This window comes from Arachis ipaensis, chromosome B4 (genome assembly GCF_059453495.1).
Source record: "Arachis ipaensis isolate K30076 ecotype BB chromosome B4, ASM5945349v1, whole genome shotgun sequence".
NCBI classification, from domain to species: Eukaryota; Viridiplantae; Streptophyta; class Magnoliopsida; order Fabales; family Fabaceae; genus Arachis; species Arachis ipaensis.
The window spans coordinates 36,096,964-36,123,162 of NC_142439.1; the positions used below are offsets into that span (position 1 = coordinate 36,096,964).

At 33.7% G+C, this 26,199-nt stretch overlaps 1 protein-coding gene across 5 annotated transcripts; it reads left to right on the forward strand.

Annotated features, from left to right (window-relative positions):
- Window positions 1-138: 138 nt before the first annotated feature.
- LOC110271033 (uncharacterized) lies at window positions 139-25,837 on the forward strand. Of its 5 annotated transcripts, none has more exons than XR_015881115.1 (6): window positions 139-974; window positions 22,152-22,223; window positions 22,696-22,767; window positions 24,108-24,202; window positions 24,297-24,435; window positions 24,853-25,837. XR_015881115.1 is itself a non-coding variant. In XM_088485352.1 (6 exons), exons 1-4 carry the CDS (start codon window positions 7,785-7,787, stop codon window positions 24,128-24,130), a joined length of 315 nt encoding a protein of 104 aa, XP_088341478.1. In that variant the 5' UTR covers window positions 4,507-7,784; the 3' UTR covers window positions 24,131-24,202; window positions 24,297-24,435; window positions 24,853-25,832. The 5 variants fall into 5 exon arrangements, 3 of the variants coding, with proteins under 3 accessions (XP_088341478.1, XP_088341476.1, XP_088341477.1); XM_088485352.1 differs by lacking the exon at window positions 139-974 and adding an exon at window positions 4,507-7,932 and having other exon boundaries at window positions 24,853-25,832; XM_088485350.1 differs by lacking the exon at window positions 139-974 and adding an exon at window positions 13,087-18,827 and having other exon boundaries at window positions 24,853-25,834.
- The last annotated feature ends 362 nt before the right edge of the window (window positions 25,838-26,199 follow it).

Consider the following 26,199-nt stretch of genomic DNA (forward strand, 5'->3'; position numbering starts at 1 on the left):
AGTAAATGCATAATAGATTATATTTTGTAATTACATGAGATATATGATTATAATAAGTTTAACGTACATGAATGAATTAATTAACTCGCAAGATGGTGCGTGGTCCCCTTTGAAAGAAGCTATGATATGATGATTAAGAAATGTAAACCCTACAACTAACAGAGTGATGAGATAAGAGAGAAAAAAAAAGGAGCAGCAAGTCAGTGTCAATAGCTGTAAGCAAGAAGGACCAATAAACCCACCATTAAATACTCTCTCTACTTCTCTGATCCTCTCTTATGGCACAGTAAAGAAGAATACCATAGAAGAGAAAGAGATAGAGAGGTGTATATATGCATGTGTCTTTCATTTTCTTAATTTACTCCAAATAAACATGCTTTGTTCTCCTGTCACTTCCTATATATGTTCCTAGCTAGCTATCTACCTTAGCTATATTTTATTACTCATCTTCTATCTATGTTGGTTTGAGAGGTTGAAGCTGCCAGCATGATCTGGTAATTTACCAAACTCGCTCTAGATCGCCTTATCATTAATTAAAAGCAAGAAAAAAGAAACAATTTCATCATCTATATATTATTTTTCTAAATTTTTTTTGTTATCAAATATTTCTATATTTTAGTAGTACTAGATAGTTTAGATTCAAACTTATTGGCAGTATATATATATATATATATATATAGAGAGAGAGAGAGAGAGAGAGAGAGAGAGAGAGAGAGAGTTTCAATTTCATGGGGCTTGGTTTCTTGAACTATATAAAGATCCATTAATTAATTATATATAGGAAAGAGCCAATGCAAAGAGGGTAATTTTGAGTTTTTAGATTATGGTTCCATATCAGGTCATCTAGCAGCTTCAATCACTCAATCACCAACAGATTTTTTTTATTTATACTTTAATTTCTTCGCTACTCATCATCATTGTCATCGTCATCACCAACTATGGGACTGTTGTTTCAGCTACAATTTCAATTTCAGGTACGACCTCTAATTTAGAGAATTTCCAATTCTTTGTTCCGTACAACTTTCTTTTAAATCCCTTGCTAATTATTCATTGTTTTTCTCTTTAATATTTATCTTCCCCGCTACTAATCATTATCCACTTTTTCCCATATTCATATTCACGCCTGTTATTTGTAATACAAATACTACATCTCTCTGTAATAAAATTTTTAGATAATTTATAAATAATAATGTGTTGGGTACAATAAAAAAATCAATTTAAATAGTTTAAAATTATTTTATTTAATATTTATTAATTATTTTTAAAATAATTATATAATTTTAAATATAATAATATATAATTTACAGATATTATGTGTATAAAATTATAGATGTTATATTATATAAGATAATTTTAGATATTATCTTTTTAATATTATCGATTTATAAATATAAGATAATTTTCATTTAATGAATTAATTTTTAGAATTGAATTAAATTTATTTAATCTTAATTCTAATAATTTAATATTGTTAGGTCACCCATTAAATGTTCATATTTGAGACAATTAGTAAATAATTTATAAGTAGAAGATATTTCTTATTTTTTGAATTAAATTTTAGAAAAAAAATATTAAGTGATTATTAAAATTTATTGTTTTTGTCATTATTTAATTATCAATTTAATTTTTTTAATCTAGTTTAGTTTCTTTAATTTACTAAATCTAAAGACATATTTTATCTCATATTTTTAAATATTAATGACTAATTGATAATAAATAATAAATTGTAATAATTTTTTAGTATTTTTTTTAGAATTGAGTTATTCTTTTTTATTTATATTCTAATAATTTGTTACAAAGTGTATATATTGATATAAGACAAAGTGTATATATATGTAATAGTGAAGTGCAATATGCTATCTTATCTATATGTGCAAATATATGTGGTTTATTTCATTTCTATGAACAATTAGAATTATTCATATATATGGTGCGTTTTTTTTTAAAAATAAAACAAAATGGTAGCCATTAGTGTCATAATTTGAATAACCGTTGTCTCACTTTTTTGAGATGCGTTTTATGAGAGAAGATGATGTTATAGGGACAAAGAAGGGAACGGCTGAAATTTTGTTAGTTTGCTAAGCAGAGACAAGTGTGGATCTGTTGCTATGTATGTATATCAGTATAGCTGTATATGTATGTATGTATGTATTATTATTATGTGTGGTCCAGCATTGGAAACATATAAAACACACACAGAACACAATGTGATTATGGAGAATTCGTTTTATTCAGCATCTGCATGCTAATGCTATATATGTACCTACAAACATCTATCTCTGGGGGTAGCAGATATAGGCATATAGCTTCACCGACTCATCAAGAAATTCAAGTGCCCTCAAGTATCAGGGAATCCGGAATCCACTATTATTAATGGTCATTTATTTTGCTTCTCTTTTTATAAATATTATTTGTATTTATTCAATCACCAACTTTAAAAAAAAAATAGAGAATCATTCGAATTTATTATTTTTTATTATTAATTAGTTATTAATATTTAAAAATATAAAATAAAATATATTAATTAAATTATTAAATTAAAAAATTAAATTAAAAAATAAAATTAATAACTAAATAATGACAAAAATAAAAAAAATTATGAAATAAAAATTTTTATATTTTATTTTAAATAAATTCTTAATTTAAATTAAAGATATAATTGTTTGTGTATTTTTTTTATCAATTAAATTTAAAAAAAAAAAGATATTATAATATAATATTAAAATTTTATAGCAAAAATCTAGAATATGTAAAAAATTAAGAATTTTTTAAAATATATAAAAATTTAAACGAATTTAAAAGTTATTTTTATTCGAAAAAAGTTTTAGACACGAATTATTCATTTGTATTTTTTTATTAGTTTAATTTAAAAAAAAAGGTGAGATTAAGATAATTTTTATTTAAAGTAATACTAATTAACTAAATTTTTTAAGTCAACATCAACTAATATTATATTTTAAAATTATTATATTTATTTTAAATTTTAAATTATAAATTTTTTATTTTAAATCTTAAATTATAAATCTAAACACTAAATTTGACTAATGTTGGTTAACTAAATATTAGTTGTCTATACTTTCTTTTTAGTTTAAGAAAATTTTGGTACTCAAAATTTGGCATTAAATTATTAGTACTATTTTTTTATGTGAATTGTTTTTCTTCAACGGAATATCAATAATCACTCGTTTAGGAAAAGTATATAGAATCAACTATATATAGTTGTAGCTAACTCCCTTCTGATCCTAATGTTAAAAAAATTAGTTTTGTATCATTTCTATATCTGTGTGGTACTGTTACAACATTCCCTTCTCATCCTTTTTCTCTAACTCCTTCTCTCACCTTTCGTGCTTTTAATTTGACGTCTGTCTTCCTCCCCACCCATAGTGACACCGTCGTGTCTCCGGTGCGCCACCTCGTGGCAGGAATTAGCTTCTTCTTTGACATCTATAGTGTGGTCGTCCTCTCCGTTCTGACATCGTTGACACGCTGTTGATGTCGGCGTCATCCTTGCCATCACGCCACCTCCATTGTTGTTTACATAAAGTCCTCGCGAAAGATCAAACCCGCCATCGTGTCGTAGCTGCAACGTTCAGAGTTCTCTCGAACTTCGCCAGTGAAGCGTCTACACGAGCCTGATTGCACGATTCGGCTCCCTCTAGGCTCTAGCGTCTTCTCTCTCCCGTCATTACGGGATTTGCAGTCGCGTGATTTGCAGCCCGATCCTTTTCGCACACGATTTTTTTTCCTGTTTAGTTTTGGACGTATCGTTTTTTTAAGTTTCGGATGTTTTTTTTCATGTTTTTGGATTTTTTTTTTATTTTTTGGATGAAATTGCTTTATTAGTTTTTAGATATCTTTTCTTAATAGTTTGTTAAAGGTCTTGTTTTATTAAATTTTAAAATTTTTAAAAGAAATTTAATATATCATTTTTTTATTTTTAGATGTTTTTTTATTAAAATTTTTTAAAATAAATTTTTAAAATAATTTTACAACTTTGTGCTTGGCAAGTTAATTAGATAAAGATGAAGTAAATTTAGGGAATTAGGAGTTCTATCTAATGAATTAGACTGGGGAGCAATTTGAGTGAAAAACTCACATAATGTCACTTATAAGTCAATTAACCATTAAAGTGTCACCTCACCACATTACCATTCATGCATGTTGGCACTCCAGTAGCTTGATAGAAGTACTCATAGAGACTAACATGATTCAATACAAAAATTTATGATACCATTTGAGTGAAAAAGGTTTTGGAAACCAGTTGTTTAATTTAATACCAGTTGTTTAATTTAATCATTAAATTTTAGAAATTAAGACCAGTTGTTTAATTTAATCATTAAATTTTAGAAATTAAGTTAAATATTTACTCGTTTTAGTTTACAATTGCACGTGTATGTAGCATAGTTAGCTAATTATATAGTTAGTATGTGTTTGAATTGATGTTTATCAAAATAATATTTGAATGAAAATGATTTTATAGAATTGATTTTGGATAAGAGTGAATTTGTGTCAACATGTTCTATGTTTGATAACTCTATCAAAATTGATTTTGATAAAATAAATATTGTTTGAATAATATTAGTTAAAATTTTTATTAGATAAATAATTACTAAAAAATACATGATATTAAATTATAATATTATTTTTTATACATGTTTAATTTTTTATTATTTTTTTGGTATATTTTTTATATAATATGTTTTTTAGTACTTTTAATACTCTTTTTTAATATGCTATAATTTTTTAGATGAGTTCTACCCAACCTCCTCTAAATCATCATGTAAATTACCATCTATAACATGGCACATATTAATTGGATGTTTAGTTTTAGTTTAAGTTAATTTAACCCAATAAGAGTTAACATCTTAACTAAAATAGGATCATTTTATAATTAAATATTTTTTTAAGATGAATGATTAGATAATTTTTATAAATATTAAAAAGTAAATTTATATGTTTTTACATTTTATAATAAAAAATCCTAAATTTATGTGAAAAATGAGAAAATAAACTGAGAAATTCAATTGAAATTGTACTTATGTTTCTTATGAATGATCAATATTGGGGGCAATTACAATCAATTCCAACTTCGATATATGTGACAAAAATTAGTGAACATACGCCTCGCTTTCTTTTCTTCCTTTCCTCACTGTATTAAATATGTGCACAGCTGCGGCGCTGCTTGTGACAATAGCAGCGGCGACGAAATGGGAGAGGAGCTACAAAGAAATTAGGGTTCAATCTCTAAAAATATGATTTGGGAAAAAAAAATAAAGATTCAGTTTTTAGTATTTTAATAAAGAAAAAGTATAAATAACTAACAATATTTTTAAATAATGTGTGAATAATGTGAATTAATTTTTTTGTTTAATTTACTTTATCTCATGAGATGAATAAATTATATTATAAAAATATGCAAGGTCAAACAAAAAATTAATAAAAAATAAAATAATAAATAATAGAAAAAAACTCATATAAAAAATAATAAAAATTTTATAAATAAAATAATAATATTTATAAAGAGTAAAATTGATAAAAAAAAATAAATATTTAGAATTAATAGTTGATTAATAAAATGAAGAATCTAAGAATTGTTACTTCTTAAAAAAAATATAAATATTAACTAAAAATTTGAAATATAATTAGAATTTGGATAATTTTTTATCTAAAAAAAAGAAAAGAGGCCGAGAAGAGGGGGAGGGAATGTTCAAATGAAGTCTTCGGTTGAAATTTTAGAATAAAATCATCAATAATGTAACCTATTAATTATACAAAAAAAAAATGGGATGATAAGACAAAGTGAATAAACAATAATTAACTTAGATTACCTTAGTATGGTTCATCATAGATGATCTAATGATAATGTACATGCTACTAACATGTATTGGATACTTGTAACTGTTAAAGACTTAAGGATCTAATCCAATTACTAATTTTGATGCATTACATCCCACCTGTTATTAGAAACTCTTAGCTATTAGCCTTCACTCTTTATACAAGAATAATGTAGTTCTGTAAGTGATATACATCACTTCACTTGGGACAAACTCAGAATAATCAAGACTTAGGAATATATGATGTGTTGATGAGAATCTCACAAAAGTATTCATCCACGGAATGCATATAAAAGTGGTTGATACTACAATGATAATTTTGGGAATCATTGTGTGTGAAAGAGTATTCTTGAGTTTAGAATTTTTTTTTTACATAGTAAAAAAAATTACATCTTTTCTCCTATAATAATATGAAAATTCTTCTTAAAAAGCTTGGGAGTATCATGAATGTGTCTATTTTGCAATTATATATGGCATGTATAAAATTAAGTTATAGAAATAAAATAATATTTTAAAAACATATCATTGTCAGACATAAGTGTCAAGCTGTATTATTAATCTAAAAGAAAAATATTATATTCAATATTTTTTATTATGATTAGTTAATATCATATTTATATTATTAAGATTTAAAATTTAATATTTATAATTTAGTATTTAAAATTTAAAATTAAACACTAGTCTAAAATAATAAATTTTATAAGTTATATAATATTATAATTCTAGAATGATATATAAAATAATAAAAAAGAGAAGAAATGCGAAAGAAACCTTAAATTATTTATATAGATGAACTGTGAACCTACATGGTTCTGTTATAAGAGAGAGTTCCAAATGCTGACCGCAATACCATATAGGTTTTCATGCAAGTTGCAACTTGCAACTCTATTATCCGAGGCAATAAGTATAAAGTTGTGACTCATGTAAACACGCACCAAACTTTTTTTCTTGGATGTTATAACGCACCAACTTACAAAAAAAATACTTATATAAAATCTTATCTTAAAATAAAATATTAATTTAAAATTGAGTTTACTAAAAGGAAAAATAGCATACACTAAAGATATTACTGTCATTTATAGGAAATACTATAGTATTGGAAACAAAATTTTAAGGTGGTACCGTCGATTTATAATTTTAGTGGAATATAAATTGTGAAAGGTGCTACGGTATGATGATAAATTCATAGGTATCGATACGTTTAAAGTATAGACAAATAACAATAAAACATGTGAAATTTATTTTTCACGTCAGTATTTAATTTTTTCTTTTTTAAATATATAGTATATCACCACTTTTACTAAACCACTCTTTTAATTAAATAAAAATAAAAAATATTTATTTATTTAATTTTATAAAAAGACTTAAACATCTTTCCTTTATTTGATTAGACAAAAATACCCTTTTAAATTAATCAAATTTTAAAATTTAATTAATCTTAATTTTATAGTTTCAAATAATTGAAACAACAAAACAAAAATATATTAAAAAAATAAAAAATCAAAATTATTCTTCATCTGTCTTAAACATATTAAAAAAACAAAAAACCAAAATTGTTCTTCATCTGGGTTCAGAAACCTTCAGTATCATCTTCTTCTCTCCTCTTCCTATCCTCTCTCTCTCTCTTAACCATTTCCAGAAATCTCCTTCTCTGGAATCCGTCCATCGGAAAGTTCTGAAACTTGCCGTCGTTGGAAGATCAAGGTTTCTCCGTCGTTACCTCGGGGTTCGACTCTAGGGTTCATACTTTGGGATCTGATTCGTGGAGAAGGATTCAGCACTTTCCCTCCCCTTTGAAGCACATCAAAACGGCAAAATCCTAGCAATAATTGACTGCATTGAGCTCGGTAGCTAGCCACCCACGGAATTTAAAGAACCTAAAGGAGAAGGAAGGCTAAACCACTCAACTGGGCAAACGCTGCATCTTTCTCCTCTATGAAAGTTCTTTGAATGCCCCTTCGCCCTCCATCGTCGAGCCCTGTCCAGCCGTCGTCGTCCAGCGCCTCTCCCTTTCTGGCAGCCACCGTGTCTTCCTCCACTTCTCCCTGCACTCTGCCACTCTCTGTCTACATCATCAAGAAGGGAGCCTCTGACTCAGGTTGGTTCTTGATTTGTTTTGGTCTGATTTTTCACTGCTTCTATTTGTTTTTCTGTTCTGTTCTTGAGTGAATTCTAGTTTGTTCCTAAGCATTGTAGTACTTGATTTTTGGTTTTTGCAATGTATTTGGATTATTTTAACTAACTGTATTTACAAGAATGTGTAGCACTTTGTTGGATAGGGGATGGTTGTCATTTTTTTAAGTGGTGGTTACTATTGAGATCTGAGAAGGTTGTGGCATTTGGTTGATGTCTTAGTGCCAATAGCTGTCTTGTTATGGTAATATGTTAATAATGGTAATGAATGGTTTTTTAAGAATTAATTTGTGAATAAGGAATGAGGATACGGCAAAGTGTTTGAACTTTGTTTCGGATATGCGGTATTAGCACTTAGTACTGATATTACATAAGATGCTATGCTAATATGTGTTGGAAATATTATCAATTGTTGGAGGTTGTGATTTTCATGAATGTCTTGATGATCACCTATTCACCTTTGGTGAAGAATTAGAGACTGAAATTTCATGTAGTAAACATGTGCATTTTATATAGCTTCATAAACAATTCTGACTTTTTTCGGCACCAAGTGAATTGGCTAAATCATTGGCTAATTTTGTTACCAGGTAATGTCCGAACTTGAAATTCCAATTCATGTACAATTTGGTAAAATCTTATATGGTAAAATCATATTTGTTATATGGTAAAATCGGGGATTAGTAATGGTTGTACGAAGAAACTGTTGGCCACTCCAGAATCTAAACTGAGGCAGCAGTTCAAGAGAAACTATAACTTTGTGCTTGGCCAAGTGAGTTATTGAGATTTCTACTACATGCTTCTTGGTATCTAATTATTGTTGACAGTATATGTATATAAGTAATTGGGGCAATGGGATTTTCATGTTCTTACTTTTTGCATGCTTGTGTCTATGCTTATTTGATCCTTGTAGTTAACTCTACTTATTTGTAAAATGGCTTTATTGTTTTACTTATTGAATGTGAACTTGATGAAATACGTGATGAGCAACCTTTATTTTGTTATTGATGAGCGGATAATTTATACGCTTTTTGGTACTGTTTTTAGTATGTTTTCAATGTAATTTAGTTAGTTTTTATTATATTTCTATTAGTTTTTAAATAAAAATTACAATTCTGGACTTTACTATGAGTTTGTATATTTTTCTATAATTTTAGGTATTTTCTGGATGAAATTGAGGGAGCTGAGCAAAAATCTTATTCAGACTGAAAAAAAACTGCTAATGCTGTTGGATTCTGACCTCCCTGCACTCGAAATGGATTTTCTAGAGCTACAGAACTTCAAATGGCACACTCTCAATTGCGTTGGAAAGTAGACATCCAGGGCTTTCCAGAAATATATAATAGTCCATACTTTGCTCAAGGATAGACGACGTAAACTGGCATTCAACACCAGTTCCATGTTGTAGTCTGGCGTCAAACGCCAGAAACAGGTTACAAATGGGAGTTGAACGCTAGAAACAGGTTACAACCTGGCGTTCAACTCCAGAAACAGCCTAAGCACGTGAGAAGCTTAAGTCTCAGCCCCAGCACACACCAAGTGGGCCCCAGAAGTGGATTTCTGCACCATCTATCATAGTTTAGTCATTTTCTGTAAACCTAGGTTACTAGTTTAGTATTTAAACAACTTTTAGAGGTCTATTTCGCACCTCATGACATTTTAGATCTGAACTTTATATTCTTTGACGGCATGAGTCTCTGAACTCCATTGTTGGGGGTGAGGAGCTCTGCTGTGTTTCGATGAATTAATGCAACTATTTCTGTTTTCTATTCAAACACGCTTGTTTCTATCTAAGATGTTTATTCGCACTTCACTATGATGGATGTGATGATCCATGACACTCGTCATCATCCTTAACCTATGAACGCGTGCTTGACCACCACCTCCGTTCTACCTTCGATTGAATGAATATCTCTTGGATTCCTTAATCAGAATCTTCGTGGTATAAGCTAGAATCCATTGGCAGCATTCTTGAGAATCCGGAAAGTCTAAACCTTGTCTGTGGTATTCCGAGTAGGATTCAGGGATTGAATGACTGTGACGAGCTTCAAACTCACAAGGGCTGTGCGTAGTGACAGACGCAAAAGGATCAATGGATCCTATTCCAGCATGAGTGGGAACTGACAGATGATTAGCCGTGCGGTGACAGCGCACCTGGACCTTTTTCACTGAGAGGACGGATGGTAGCCATTGACAATGGTGATCCACCAACACACAGCTTGCCATAGGAGGAACCTTGCGTGCGTGAAGAAGAAGACAGGGAGAAAGCAGAGATTCAGAAGACAAAGCATCTCCAAAACTGCAACATATTCTCCATTACTGTAGAACAAGTATTTAATCCATGCTCTTTTATTCTTCGCAATTCATACTGATAATTATAATTGATTTCCTGACTAAGATTTACAAGATAACCATAGATTGCTTCAAACCAACAATCTCCGTGGGATCGACCCTTACTCACGTAAGGTATTACTTGGACGACCCAGTGCACTTGCTGGTTAGTGGTACGAGTTGTGAAAAGTGTGATTCACAATTCGTGCACCAAGTTTTTGGCGCCGTTGCCGGGGATTGTTCGATTTTGAACAACTGACGGTTCATCCAGTTGCTTAGATTAGGAAGATTTTGTCTTTTGGGTCAGAGTCTTTTATTATTGTTCTTGTTAAAATTTTAGAATCCTTATTTTCTTTTTCAAAAATTTTTCGAAACTTTATTTTTTATTTTATTTTTATTTTTACTAATAATTGAGTTTTTCTGTTTGTGCTTAGTTTTATATTTTAAGTTTGGTGTCAATTGGATGTTTTTATTTTCTTTTAAATTTTTGAAACTGTGTTCATTGTTCTTTCTTAATCTTCAAGTTGTTCTTGTTTATTTTCCTTGTTTGATCTTTAGTTTTTCTTGTTTTGTGATTTTTCTTGTTTTTCTTGTGCATTTTCGAATTATTAGTATCTAAAAAAATTTTTTATTTATTAAATACCTTGTTAAATCACTTTAAATTTATAGCTCAATTGGCTAGAGCGTGATGCTTATGTTCTTGGTAATTGGCTATCTTCTTTTTTAAAACTTTTTCAAAATTAATTTTTCTTTGAATAAATCTTGTGTCAAACTTTAAGTTTGGTGTTTTCTTTTTGATTTTTCCTTAATTTTCAAAAATTTTGTTTTGGTTTTCTAAAAATTTTAAGTTTGGTGTTCTATCTTCATGTTCTTGTTGTTCTTGTGAGTCTTCAAAGTGTTCTTGAGTCTTCCTTGTATTTTGATCTTAAAATTTTTAAGTTTGGTATTCCTTGGTGTTTCCCTCCAAAATTTTCGAAAATAAGGAGCATTAGATCTAAAAATTTTAAGTTTTGTGTCTTTTTATTGTTTTTCTCTTTCCTCATTGAATTCAAAAATATCTTTTTCCTTTATTTTAATTGATTTTTCGAATTTTACTTTTAAAAATTCAGATTTTATTTTAAAATTTTTTATTTTATCTTATCTTAGTTTTAAAATTTCAAAATTCAAATCTTTATCAAAAATCATATCAAAAATTTTTCAAATGTTCTTAATTAAGTAATTATTTTAGTCTTAAATTTCTTGTTCCTAATTTGCGAATTCTATATTTAATTTCAAACTATTTTATTCTCTTTTCTTTTATTATTTATTCGTTCCCTTTTTACAAAAAAAATAAAAATAAAAATAAAAATATATTCTATTTGCTATTCATATCAATTTCCTTTTCTCCATCATGGATCTAAGTGGAATTGAACAGTCCAAAAGGACTCTGGGGTCATATGCCAACCCCATTACTGCTTCATATGGGAGTAGTATCTGTATACCCTCCATTGGAGTCAGTAGCTTTGAGTTGAATCCTCAACTCATTATCATGGTGCAGCAAAGTTGCCAGTATTTCGGTCTCCCTCAGGAAGAACCTACAGAATTTCTGGCACAGTTTTTACAAATTACTGACACAGTACATGATAAGGAAGTAGATCAGGATGTCTACAGATTATTACTGTTTCCATTTGCTGTAAAAGACCAAGCTAAGAGGTGGTTAAATAACTAACCTAAGGCTACCATAAGGACATGGAAACAGCTGTCAGAAAAATTCCTGAATCAATACTTTCCTCCAAAACGGATGACACAGCTAAGGCTGGACATCCAAGGCTTTAAACAAGGAGATAATGAATCTCTTTATGATGCCTGGGAGAGATACAGAGAGATGCTAAGAAAATGCCCCTTTGAAATATTTTCAGAATGGGTGCAGTTAGACATCTTCTATTATGGGCTTACAAAGAAAGCTCAAATTTCTCTAGATCACTCAGCTGGTGGATCTATACACATGAGAAAGACAATTGAAGAGGCTCAAGAGCTTATTGATACAGTTGCCAGAAATAAGCATTTGTACCTAAATAGTGAATCTTCCATGAAAGAAGAGGCTAAAACAGTAACTGCTGAACTCAGTCCTGCAGAACAAATTACTGAATTTAATCAGCAATTAGATTTTCTAACAAAACAGCTAGCCGAATTCAAGGAGATATTACAAGATACAAGAAGGGCTAATATAAACATGGAAGTACAGTTGAAGCAAACAAAACAGCAGTTATCAAAACAAATAACAAAAGAATGCCAAGCAGTTCAATTAAGAAGTGGAAAAACATTAAATACCTCACTTCAAGGCAGCAGGAAGCCAAAAAATAAACAAACTGCTATTTACGATCCCTCTGCGGACAGTAAGAGCCCAGAGAGGAATAACTCTGGCGTTCAAACGCCAGAAACAAGCAATGATTTGGCGTCAAACGCCCAATGGAAGCTCAGTTCTGGCGTTCAAACGCCAGGAACAAGTAAGGAGTTGGCACCCAACACCACTCCAGCTTCTGACTCTGGCAATCAAATGCTAGTGAGGGATCAGACACACACATGTGCTGATAACAACTCCTCTAAAAAGGCTTCTCCAACCACCTCTGTAGGAAGTAAACCTACAGGAACTAAGGTTGAGGAATACAAAGCCAAGATGCCTTATCCTCAAAAACTCCATAAGGAGGAGTAGGATAAGCAATTTGCTCGCTTTGCAGACTATCTTCGGACTCTTGAAATAAAGATTCCGTTTGCAGAGGCACTTGAGCAAATACCTTCTTATGCCAAGTTCATGAAAGAGATCTTGAGTCATAAGAAGGATTGGAGAGAAACTGAAAGAGTTCTCCTCACTGAAGAATGTAGTGCAGTCATTCTGAAAAGCTTCCCAGAAAAGCTTAAGGATTCCGGGAGCTTTCTGATACCATGCACACTAGAGGGTAATTGCACCAAGACATCTTTATGTGATCTTGGAGCAAGCATCAATCTAATACCTGCATCCACTATCAGAAAGCTTGGTTTAACTGAAGAAGTCAAACCAACCCGGATATGTCTCCAACTTGCTGATGGCTCCATTAAATACCCATTAGGTGTGATTGAAGACATGATTGTCAAGGTTGGGCCATTCGCCTTTCCCACTGACTTTGTGGTGTTGGAAATGGAAGAGCACAAGAGTGCTACTCTCATTTTAGGAAGACCTTTCCTAGCAACTGGAGAAACTCTCATTGATGTCCAAAAGGGGGAAGTAACCCTGAGGGTCAATGAGGATGAGTTCAAGTTAAATGCTGTCAAAGCCATGCAGCATCCAGACACACCCAAAGACTGCATGAAAGTTGATCTTATTGACTCTTTGGTAGAGGAGATCAACATGGCTGAGAGTCTCGAGTCAGAGCTGGAAGACATCTTTAAAGATGTTCAGCCTGATTTGGAGGATTCAGAGGAATCGAAAGAACCTCTGAAACTTCCTCAGGAAGAGGAGAAACCTCCTAAACCCGAGCTCAAACCATTACCACCATCCCTGAAATATGTATTTTTAGGAGAAGGTGACACTTTTCCAGTGATCATAAGCTCTGCTTTAAATCCACTGGAAGAGGAAGCACTACTTCAAGTGCTAAGGACACACAAGACAGCTCTTGGGTGGTCCATAAGTGACCTTAAGGGCATAAGCCCAGCTAGATGCATGCACAAAATCCTATTGGAGGATAATGCTAAGCCAGTGGTTCAACCACAGAGGTGGCTAAATCCAGCCATGAAGGAAGTGGTACAAAAAGAGGTCACCAAATTACTGGAGGCTGTGATTATTTATCCTATTTCTGATAGCCCCTGGGTGAGCCCTGTTCAAGTTGTCCCCAAAAAGGGAGGTATGACAGTGGTTCATAATGAAAAGAATGAACTGGTTCCTACAAGAACAGTTACAGGGTGGCGCATGTGTATTGACTACAGAAGGCTCAATACAGCCACCAGAAAGGATCATTTTCCTTTACCATTCATAGACCAGATGCTAGAGAGACTAGCAGGTCATGAATACTACTACTTTTTGGATGGCTATTCAGGTTATAACCAAATTGCAGTAGATCCTCAGGACAAAGAGAAAACAGCTTTTACATGTCGTTCTGGAGTGTTTGCTTATAGAAGGATGCCTTTTGGTCTGTGTAATGCACATGCAACCTTTCAGAGGTGCATGCTCTCTATCTTCTCTGATATGGTAGAGAAATTTCTGGAAGTCTTCATGGATGACTTTTCAGTATTTGGAGACTCATTCAGCTCCTGTCTTGATCACCTAACACTGGTTCTGAAAAGATGCCAAGAGACTAACCTGGTTTTAAACTGGGAAAAATGTCACTTTATGGTGACTGAAGGGATTGTCCTTGGGCACAAAATTTCGAACAAGGAGATAGAGGTGGATCAAGCTAAGGTGGAAGTAATTGAAAAATTACCACCACCTGCCAATGTTAAGGCAATCAGAAGCTTTCTGGGGCATGCAGGATTCTATAGGAGGTTTATAAAGGATTTTTCAAAAATTGCAAAACCTCTGAGCAATCTGCTAGCTGCTGACACACCATTTGTGTTTGACACAGAGTGTCTGCAGGCGTTTGAAACTCTGAAAGCTAAGCTAGTCACAGCACCAGTTATTTCTGCACCAGACTGGACATTACCATTTGAACTAATGTGTGATGCCAGTGACCATGCCATTGGTGCAGTACTGGGATAGAGGCATAACAAGCTTCTGCATGTCATTTATTATGCTAGCCGCGTTTTAAATGATGCCCAGAAAAATTACACAACCACAGAAAAAGAATTACTTGCAGTGGTTTATGCCATTGGCAAGTTTAGATCATACTTGGTAGGATCAAAAGTGATTGTGTACACTGACCATGCTGCTCTTAAATATCTACTCACAAAGCAAGATTCAAAACCCAGGCTTATAAGATGGGTGTTGCTTTTGCAAGAGTTTGATATAGAAATAAGAGACAGAAAAGGGACAGAGAACCAAGTGGCTGATCATCTGTCCCGGATAGAGCCAATAGAAGGGGCATCCCCCCTCTTTTGAGATCTCTGAAACCTTTCTTGATGAGCATTTATTCACCATTCAGGAAACACCATGGTTTGCAGACATTGAAAACTATAAAGCTGCAAGGTTCATACCCAAGGAGTACAGTAGGCAACAAAAGAAAAAATTAATTACTGATGCAAAGTACTACTTGTGGGATGAACCCTATCTCTTTAAGAGATGTGCAGACGGAATAATCCGTAGGTGTGTACCTAGAGAAGAAGCACAGAAGATCTTATGGCATTGCCATGGATCACAATATGGAGGTCATTTCGGAGGTGAGCGAACAGCCACCAAGGTCCTCCAATGTGGCTTCTACTGGCCTACCCTATATAGAGATTCCTGAGAGTTTGTACGTAACTGTGACAGCTACCAAAGAGCTGGTAATTTGCCTCATGGTTACGCCATGCCTCAACAAGGGATCTTGGAGATTGAGTTGTTTGATGTATGGGGAATTGACTTCATGGGACCTTTCCCACCATCATACTCAAACACTTATATTCTGGTGGCAGTCGATTATGTATCAAAATGGGTAGAGGCCATTGCCACACCCACTAATGATACTAAGACAGTGCTGAAGTTCCTTCAGAAATATATCTTCAGCAGGTTTGGTGTCCCTAGAGTACTAATCAGTGATGGGGGCACTCACTTCTGCAACAAACAACTTTACTCTGCCATGGTCCGGTATGGGATTAGCCACAAGGTGGCCACTCCATATCACCCACAGATAAATGGGCAAGCTGAAGTCTCTAATAGAGAACTAAAAAGAATCCTGGAATGGACTGTAAGTGCCCGTAGAAAGGATTGGGCAAGAAACTTGGATGATGCTCTGTGGGCTTACAGAACAGCATTCAAGACTCCTATAGGGACCTCTCCATACCAGCTTGTGTATGGTAAGACCTGTCATCTGCCCGTGGAAATGGAACATAAGGCCTACTGGGCAACCAGATTCCTGAACTTTGATGCCAAATTAGCCGGAGAAAAAAGATTACTCTAGCTAAATGAGCTAGAGAAATTTAGACTCACTGCTTTCGAAAATGCCAAGCTTTATAAGGAGAAATAAAAAAGGTGGTATGACAGAAAGCTGTCATCAAGAATCTTTGAACCAGGACAAAAGGTTCTGTTGTTTAACTCTAGGCTCAGGCTATTCCCTGGGAAACTGAAATCCCAGTGGAGGGAACCATATGTGATTACAAGTGTATCACCATATGGTTATGTGGAGCTTCAAGACATTGATTCTGATAAGAAGTTCATTATTAATGGACAGAGAATCAAACACTATCTTGAAGGCAATATTGAGCAAGAGTGCTCAAGGCTAAGGCTAGATTAAAAAACTTAGCAAGGTCCAGCTAAAGACAATAAAGAAGCGCTTGCTGGGAGGCAACCCAGCCATTGGGAAAACTTTTTCTGTTATTTTGCCCTATTCTTGATTTTATTTGTTTATATAAAGTTCACTGTTAATAAGGTAAAGAGTCAATTGTAGAGGTTCACAGGGTTACAGAAGGATTCAGCACACAAAACAGAGAAAAAGAGCTCACTGGCAAGAAAACGTCAGTAAGAGGCACAACTGGGCGTTAAACGCCCAAAAGGAGCATCTACTGGGCATTTAACGCCAGTAATGATAGCCATCTGGGCGTTAAACGCCAGAAAGAAGCAGCTTCTGGGTGTTTAACGCCAGATTGATAGCATCCTGGGCGTTCAGAAAAACGCCCAGTGACAAAGGGGTTTCTGGCGTTTAACGCCAGCTAGAAGCAATAGCTGGGCGTTAAACGCCCAGACCAAGCACTAACTGGGCGTTAAACGCCCAAAACATGCAGCAGTTAGGCGTTTAACGCCAGGAATGTGGGGAGTAGGCAATTTCGTTTTCAATTCAATTTTTTTTCCATTTTTTATGTTTCAATTCATAATTTCTTGCACAAACATGTCACAAAGCCTAATTTCTAAAAACCCTAATTTCAAAAAAATCAAATGTATCTTTATTCATAAGCCCTTTTTCAAATCCTTTTCAAAACAAAGCTATCTCTTTTCACTCTAAAATCTTTTCAAATCATCAATATCTTTTTCAAAATTCAGATTTATCTTTTTCAAATATCTTTCATATATTTTCAATTTTAAATCATATCTTTTTCCTATTATACTTATCTTTTACAAATCATATCTTCTATCATATCTCCTTCTAAATTTTTGAACCGACCCTCCCTTTTTCCCTTTAAATCCTCATTCGGCCTCCTCCTCTCCTCCATAAGTTTCGCTTGGCTCTCCCTCTTTCCCTCTCCTTTCTTTTCTTTTGCTTGGGGACAAGCAAACCTCTAAGTTTGGTGTGTTTATCCATGATCACTAAGCCAATACCCACTAAGATCATGGCTCCCAAGGGAAAATAGACCGACTCAAGAGGCAAGAAGGAGAATATTCCAAAACCACTTTGGAATCAAGGGAAGTTCATAACCAAAGAACATTCAGACCATTTTTACAAAATAATGAGTCTAAGATCGGTGATCCTAGAAGTTAAATTCGATCTGAAAGAAGATGAATATCCGGAGATCCAAGAGCAAATTCGAAACAGGAGCTGGGAAGTCCTAGCTAATCCTGAAACAAAGGTGGAAAGAAACATGGTTTAGGAATTCTATGATAATCTATGGCAGACGGACAGGCAGAAAATTGCTGGAACCGCATTCTATGACTATAGAACTCTGGTCAGAGGGAAGGTTGTTCACGCTCACCCTGACAAAATAAGGGAAATCTTCAAGCTGCCTCAACTGTAAGATGACCCAGATTCCTTCAATAGGAGAATGATGAGATCAAACCTGGGATTGGACAAAATCCTAGAGGACATATGCCTCCCTGGAGCCAAGTGGACAACCAACACAAAGGGTGCCCCGAACCAACTCAAGAGAGGAGATCTCAAACCAGTTGCCAGAGGCTGGCTGGACTTCATTGGGCGCTCTATACTGCCCACCAGCAACTGCTCTGAGGTCACCATCAGAAGAGCAGTGATGATTCATTGCATTATGCTAGAAAAAAAGTAGAAGTTCATCAGCTGATTGCTTGTGCGCTCTACAAAATTGCAAACAAGAACTCCAAAGATGCCAAATTGGCTTATCCAAGCTTAGTCTCTCTGCTATGTAAAGATGCTGGAATAAAAATAGGAGTAGATAAGTATATCTCAGTTGAACAACCAATCACCAAAAAGTCTATAGAAGGACTACAAGTGCAGGACGACCCCATCAAGAGAAAAGCAGAGGAGCTCCTCCCGGAAATCCCTTAAATTGAATACTGGGAGTGCCTAGAAGCATCTGTCACCAAGTTGCAAGAAGCTGTGGATCAACTGAAGGAAGAACAGCAAAATCAAAACAGCATGCTATGCAAACTGCTTAAAGAACAAGAAGAGCAGGGGCGTGACATAAAGGAACTGAAGCGCCAGAAGCTGTCTTTTGAAGGGCCAAGGACTCCACAGGCTAAAGAGGCATCTACCTCCCAAAATAAAGGTTGTTGAGTCCTAACTCTGAGATAACCTTTTATCTATGTTAAGAGTATATGAGTATTAGAGTTAGAGTCATTTATTTTTATGTCTTTAATTTCCTGTCTTTTATTATTAAGTGTCTTCTTTTATGCCTAATTTATATTATTTTTATTAAATAATAAATAAAAATTAGAGTCTATGCCTTAAAGTCATGAATATCCTATGAATCCATCACCGTTCTTAAATAAAAAAATGTTTTAATTACAAAAGAACAAGAAGTACATGGTTTCGAATTCATCCTTGAAACTAGTTTAATTATTTTGATGTGGTGACAATACTTTTTATTTTCTGAATGAATGCTTGAACAGTGCATATGTCTTTTGAAGTTGATGTTTATGAATGTTAAATATATTGGCTCTTGAAGAATAAGGAAAAAGGAGAAATGTTATTTGATAATCTGAAAAATCATAAAAATGATTCTTGAAGCAAGAAAAAGCAGTGAATACAAAAGCTTGCAGAAAAAAAAAGAGAAAAGAAAAATGGCAAAAAAAAAGAGAAAAAGAAAAAGAAAAAGCAAGCAGAAAAAGCCAAAAGCTCTTTAAACCAAAAGCCAAGAGCAAAAAGCCAATAGCCCTTAAAACCAAAAGGCAAGGGTAATAAAAAGGATCCAAGGCTTTGAACATCAGTGGATAGGAGGGCCTAAAGGAATAAAATCCTGGCCTAAGCGGCTAAACCAAGCTGTCCCTAACCATGTGCTTGTGGCGTGAAGGTGTCAAGTGAAAACTTGAGACTGAGCGGTTAAAGTCAAGGTCCAAAGCAAAAGAAGAGTGTGCTTAAGAACCCTGGACACCTCTAATTGGGGACTTTAGTTAAGCTGAGTCACAATCTGAAAGGGTTCACCCAGTTATGTGTCTGTGGCATTTATGTATCTGGTGGTAATACTGGAAAACAAAGTGCTTAGGGCCACGGCCAAGACTCATAAAGTAGCTGTGTTCAAGAATCAACATACTAAACTAGGAGAATCAATAACACTATCTAAATTCTGAGTTCCTATAGATGCCAATCATTCTGAACCTCAATGGATAAAGCGAGATGCCAAAACTATTCAAGAGGCAAAAAGTTACAAGTTCCGCTCATCTGATTGGAGCTAAGTTTCATTGATATTTTGGAATTTATAGTATATTCTCTTCTTTTTATCCTATTTGATTTTCAGTTGCTTGGGGACAAGCAACAATTTAAGTTTGGTGTTGTGATGAGCGGATAATTTATACGCTTTTTGGCACTATTTTTAGTATGTTTTCAATGTAATTTAGTTAGTTTTTATTATATTTCTATTAGTTTTTAAATAAAAATCACAATTCTGGACTTTACTATGAGTTTGTGTGTTTTTCTGTAATTTCAGGTATTTTCTGGCTGAAATTGAGGGAGTTGAGCAAAAATCTGATTCAGACTGAAAAAGGACTGCTGATGCTGTTGGATTTTGACCTCCCTGCACTCGAAATGGATTTTCTGGAGCTACAGAACTTCAAATGGCGTGTTCTCAATTGCGTTTGAAAGTAGACATCCAGGGCTTTTCAGAAATATATAATAGTTTATACTTTGCTCAAGGATAGACGACGTAAACTGGCGTTCAACGCCAGTTCCATGTTGCAGTCTAGCGTCAAACGCCAGAAACAGGTTACAAATGGGAGTTGAACGCCAGAAACAGGTTACAACCTGGCGTTCAACTCCAGAAACAGCCTAGGCATGTGAGAAGCTTAAGTCTCAGCCCCAACACATACCAAGTGGGCCCCAGAAGTGGATTTCTGCACCATCTATCATAGTTTAGTCATTTTCTGTAAACCTAGGTTACTAGTTTAGTATTTAAACAACTTTTGGAGGTCTATTTCGCACCTCATGACATTTTAGATCTGAACTTTATACTCTTTGACGGCATGAGTCTCTGAACTCCATTGTTGGGGGTGAGGAGCTCTGCTGTGTTTTGATGAATTAATGCAACTATTTCTGTTTTCTATTCAAACACGCTTGTTTCTATCTAAGATGTTTATTCGCACTTCAATATGATGGATGTGATGATCCGTGACACTCGTCATCATCCTCAACCTATGAACGCGTGCCTGACCACCACCTCCATTCTACCTTCGATTGAATGAATATCTCTTGGATTCCTTAATCAGAATCTTCGTGGTATAAGCTAGAATCCATTGGCAGCATTCTTGAGAATCCGGAAAGTCTAAACCTTGTCTGTGGTATTCCGAGTAGGATTCAGGGATTGAATGACTGTGACGAGCTTCAAACTCACAAGGGCTGGGCGTAGTGACAGACGCAAAAGGATCAATGGATCCTATTCCAGCATGAGTGGGAACCGACAGATAATTAGCCGTGCGGTGACAGTGCACCTGGACCTTTTTCACTGAGAGGACGGATGGTAGCCATTGACAACGGTGATCCACCAACACACAGCTTGCCATAGGAGGAACCTTGCGTGCGTGAAGAAGAAGACAGGGAGAAAGCAGAGATTTAGAAGACAAAGCATCTCCAAAACTGCAACATATTCTCCATTACTGTAGAACAAGTATTTAATCCATGCTCTTTTATTCTTCGCAATTCATACTGATAATTATAATTGATTTCCTGACTAAGATTTACAAGATAACCATAGATTGCTTCAAACCAACAATCTCCGTGGGATCGACCCTTACTCAGGTAAGGTATTACTTGGACGACCCAGTGCACTTGCTGGTTAGTGGTACGAGTTGTGAAAAGTGTGATTCACAATTTGTGCACCAGTTATCAAACAGAATCATTTGACTTCCAAAAATTTTGTATTCTGAAGGCTTCAATGGTCTAGTTTTGAAGTTACAGTAATATTTTGATTTTGATTTTAGCATTGGAGCGTTACTTGTTCCTTGATATTATTTTCGTGTTGACATTTTGTTTGCATTATCTAAATCCCAAGTAACTGTGTCCTACTTTTAAGATCCTATCCCAATTTATTTTTGGGAGAGTTTAGATGTACCCCTGAATTAACTGATTTGTCAGTTGTGTTATTTTCAATACTACTGCCATGAAATGTATTAAGGCCTTTGTTAATTTCTCTTTGGCTTAATTAAATATATCATCCCGTGCTTTTATATATTTCATTAAATTCATTGTATTGGCTAACTTTATATTCATTTTTTTCTTTTAATGGGTAGTTCTCTACGGAAAAATTATACAGTGGAATAGTTCATGGTGTTAAACATGTGCATTTTATATAGCTTCATATGGAAGTATAGTCATTGTTGTTTTAGTCAACACATGGTTCAATGATTAACAGAACAAGATATTTTATTCAATTTGCTTCCAGAGTTGGCGTGTTTGGAGAGTCTTGAGATTTCTTGCAGTAAAGTCACTAATTTTGGCATCAGCTTTCTAAAAGGTACTTTCTGTTTTCTTGTATTATTGTGGTATTTCAGAACAATCATGATTTTTTATTTTATAGGTTCAACCTAGAATTTTCATCTTTTTCCATGGATTTTTCTTTGTTTTCTATTTTTATGTGAATATATGGTTATAATTCTGAATGCAGTTATCAACCAATCAGTTTGTCTTTTCCGGGAAAAGATTTTAGTTATATATCCAATCTTCCTTGTGCTTCATTTCTTTGATGTAGACTTCAGTTGTATAAATCATTCATGGAAAAGTCTCTTTGTTTTTCCGTTTGTCCTTGTAATTTCTGAAGTTGAAATTATTTATGTTAGTCAGTAGGCATGTTGCAGTGTGAACTATAAACAGTACCGATATACAATACTAGCATCTCAGCTTGCCAGTTTGAACAGAATTCTTGAGTTTCATTATTTCATAATTATCTATGCTTCATTAATTTTCGATGATATCCTGGTTCATTTCAGGGTTGCAAAAGCTTTTCTTACTAAACTTGGAAGGATGCCTTGTAATAGCTGCATGCTTGGATTCTCTTGCAGGTTTAATTGCTTGATATACTTTTATGCTTATTATGTTGCTGATCTAGAAAATTGGTCGCTTTATTATATTCCCTAGAAACAATACAACTATACAACTACTAAACCTATAAACCAGCCAACATATTTAAGGATATCCTTCAGTGGTGCCATTGTGAGAATGGTTGAATTCTTGTCTTCTCTCTCTGGAAAACTTAATTTGTACAATTTGTAGAGTTGAAGTTCAACAAAAGCAAGAAAAATTTGCCATAAACAAGAATAAGAAGAGAAAAAGATGATACTTTTATTTGCAAAATAAATAACTTGAGTGGTTTATACACCCTGCTGTTTGTTATCCTCAATTATCAATACAACCTAAGATATTATCATAATGCAAGCTCAAAATTGCTTCACCAAAATTACTAATGAATGAAAGAATGATTAGAGAGAACTCAATAAAGGCAACCTCAAGCAGGAAGATCATTCTAATATTACAATGCACCCTTGAATTGTTCCAATTTGCCCTCGAACTGCAGGAAGATCAAAGAGTTCTAGCAGCAGTCCCACTGCTTCCCTCCTCTCTTCTGCATCTCTTGTTAGAGACTTCACCACTGCCTTTTGATATCTATCATTTGCTAACATAACTACATAAGTGCAAATGCTTTCAATATTGATACTTTGATTTAAAGATTTCTGCTTGCTTCAGCATTATTGCTCTTTGCCTACTTGAAGATTGTTGATCTCCTTGCTTTATTTATATATACATAATGTATTTTGATTAGTTTTCTCCCCAGTTTATTAATTTTGATCCCCTTGTCTGTTTTGATTTTGCATCTGGAATCAGGAGTACATATTTAAATTATTAGTCTCTAAAATTTGAACTATTAGTCTCTAAATTTTGAGTTAGGTAATTTAGTATTTTTAATGATGATGTTTAGGATAAAATAAATTTTTATGATACATATGTAAAATTTTAAAGTTAAAAAATAAAAGAGTTTATTTATTATATTTATGTTTATCACTCTCTCCATTATTTATTCATTTCATATGTTGAACTAAATCCTCCATACTCCATAGTATATTTAGGAGATGAAGGCAAATATATAGACCTTAATGAATAGGCTTAAAATCTCAACCAGGATTGGTATCTAGGAGATAGGTAATGGCAAAGATAGTTTCATGAGATAAATCAAAAGATAAATCATTTTGTCAAGATTACATTGCTTCAGTATATGAATTAATTTAGTACTATATTTTTTATAACTGTTGCATGTTATGTTCGAATAGGATAGAGGTTTCTTAGTGTTGCGGTTGCTGATTGTAGATTTACTTGCACTTTCTAATTATATGCTGTTTATGTGTAGGTTACGGTATTGTACTTTCATGATAAATTTACATGGGTGAAAGGACTCGGTCTCTGCACTATTCTGTTTGGTGTCAGTTTATTCAACTGGTACAAGTAAGTCATCAGTAAACTTGTCTTCCAAAATTCTTTTTCCTTTAATTCTATTATGCTTGTTTATATATTTTTTCGGTCTATTTTTCTATTTTAGATATCTGAAGCTTCAGAAGGGCCATTTTGGTGAAGGCGAGGTGGCAGTGCTTCACACAATAGATTCTGCTGGCAAATATGTTATTCTTGAGGAGATGGATGAGCAGGATATCTGAAACCTTCATAACAACATCTTCAAAGTAAGTCCCTCAGTTGGACTGTTGTTAAGTGATGCATGAAGCTATAATAACTTATTTATCTATAGATATATATAAATTGACTTCCCCTTTTTAATCATAAGATCATTAGTGCTTGTCTTGGTCATCTCAGGGCTTGAATGTTGATGTTATCAACTACTACTGCTATGTGGCAGTCATTAATACTTTGTCAATAGAGAAATGTACCACTTTTATTGTGCACCTTTCTTGTACACCTTTCGTTTTTGATATAAAAGAGGAATTTTTTTTATCTTCTCTCACTTTTTATCAATCACTTTTAATAGGTATATAAGAGAAGTGTATACTAACTACTAAGTAGTGCATATAAGATCTCTCAATTTCTATATTTGTGTAGCTCCTACGACTCGCCTGCTGACCGACTTCATGTCATGTTTTCAGCAGTTACCTCTTGATGCTTCCATTGGATTTGTGATGTGAAGATGCTTTCCAAGTTTATCAGACCGGAGGAAACAAATCGCCCGGTGATGATCAACATTTAAGCCCAATCATTCATCACTTCCATTTTAAAATTTTGTAATTGAATATCTTGTATTCTGTTAGTGTTTCATCGGTAGCACAAATTTTGGTATTCTTGACGTGAATTGTCAAGATATATTTTGTAGATTAAGGCAGCAGGGTGTAGTAGATCAAAGGTTCATTTTTGTTTTAATGTATCGAGTTACATGTTACTATTTTTTGTTCTTATGTAATAAATGTAACTCTCTGATTTTGTTCATCTAATTATGAGTCATGTTCAATCTTTGATGAGCGGATATTTTATACGCTTTTTGGGGTTAATTTCATATAGTTTTTAGTGTGTTTTAGTTAGTTTTTAGTTTATTTTCAGTAGTTTCTAGGCAAAATTCATATTTCTGGACTTTACTATGAGTTTGTGTATTTTTTTGTGATTTCAGGTATTTTCTGGCTGAAATTGAGGGAGCTGAGCAAAAATCTGATTCAGGCTGAAAAAGGACTGCTGATGTTGTTGAATTCTGACCTCCCTGAACTCAAAGTAGATTTTCTGGAGCTACAAAACTCCAAATGGCGCGCTATCAATTGCGTTGGAAAGTAGACATCCAGGGCTTTCCAGCAATATATAATAGTCCATACTTTGCTCAAGGATAAATGATGTAAACTGGCGTTCAATGCCAGTTCCATGTTGCAGTCTGGCGTCTAGCGCCAGAAACAAGTTACAAAGTGGAGTTCAACGCCAGAAACAGGTTACAACCTGGCGTTGAACGCCCAAAACAGCCCAGGCACGTGAGAAGCTTAAGCCTCAGCCCCAGCACACACCAAGTGGGCCCCAGAAGTGGATTTCTACGCTATCTATCATAGTTTACTCATTTTCTGTAAACCTAGGTCACTAGTTTAGTATTTAAACAACTTTTAGAGATTTAATTGGTATCTCATGACATTTTAGATTTGAACTTTGTACCTTTTGAAGGCATGAGTCTCTAAACTCCATTGTTGGGGGTGAGGAGCTCTGCTGTGTCTCGATGAATTAATGCAAGTATTTCTGTTTTCCATTCAAACATGCGTGTTCCTATCTAAGATATCCATTCGCACTTCAATATGAATGTGATGAACGTGACAATCATCATCATTCCTCTACGAACGCGTACCTGACAACCACTTACGTTCCACTATAGAATGAATGAATATCTCTTAGATCTCTTAATCGGAATCTTCGTGGTATAAGCTAGATTGATGGCAGCATTCAAGAGAATCCGGAAAGTCTAAACCTTG

Bases quoted from the DNA above. Each gene is read 5' to 3' on its own strand.
- LOC110271033 (XM_088485350.1), top strand. From the start codon at position 13,087: ATGAAAGAGATCTTGAGTCATAAGAAGGATTGGAGAGAAACTGAAAGA.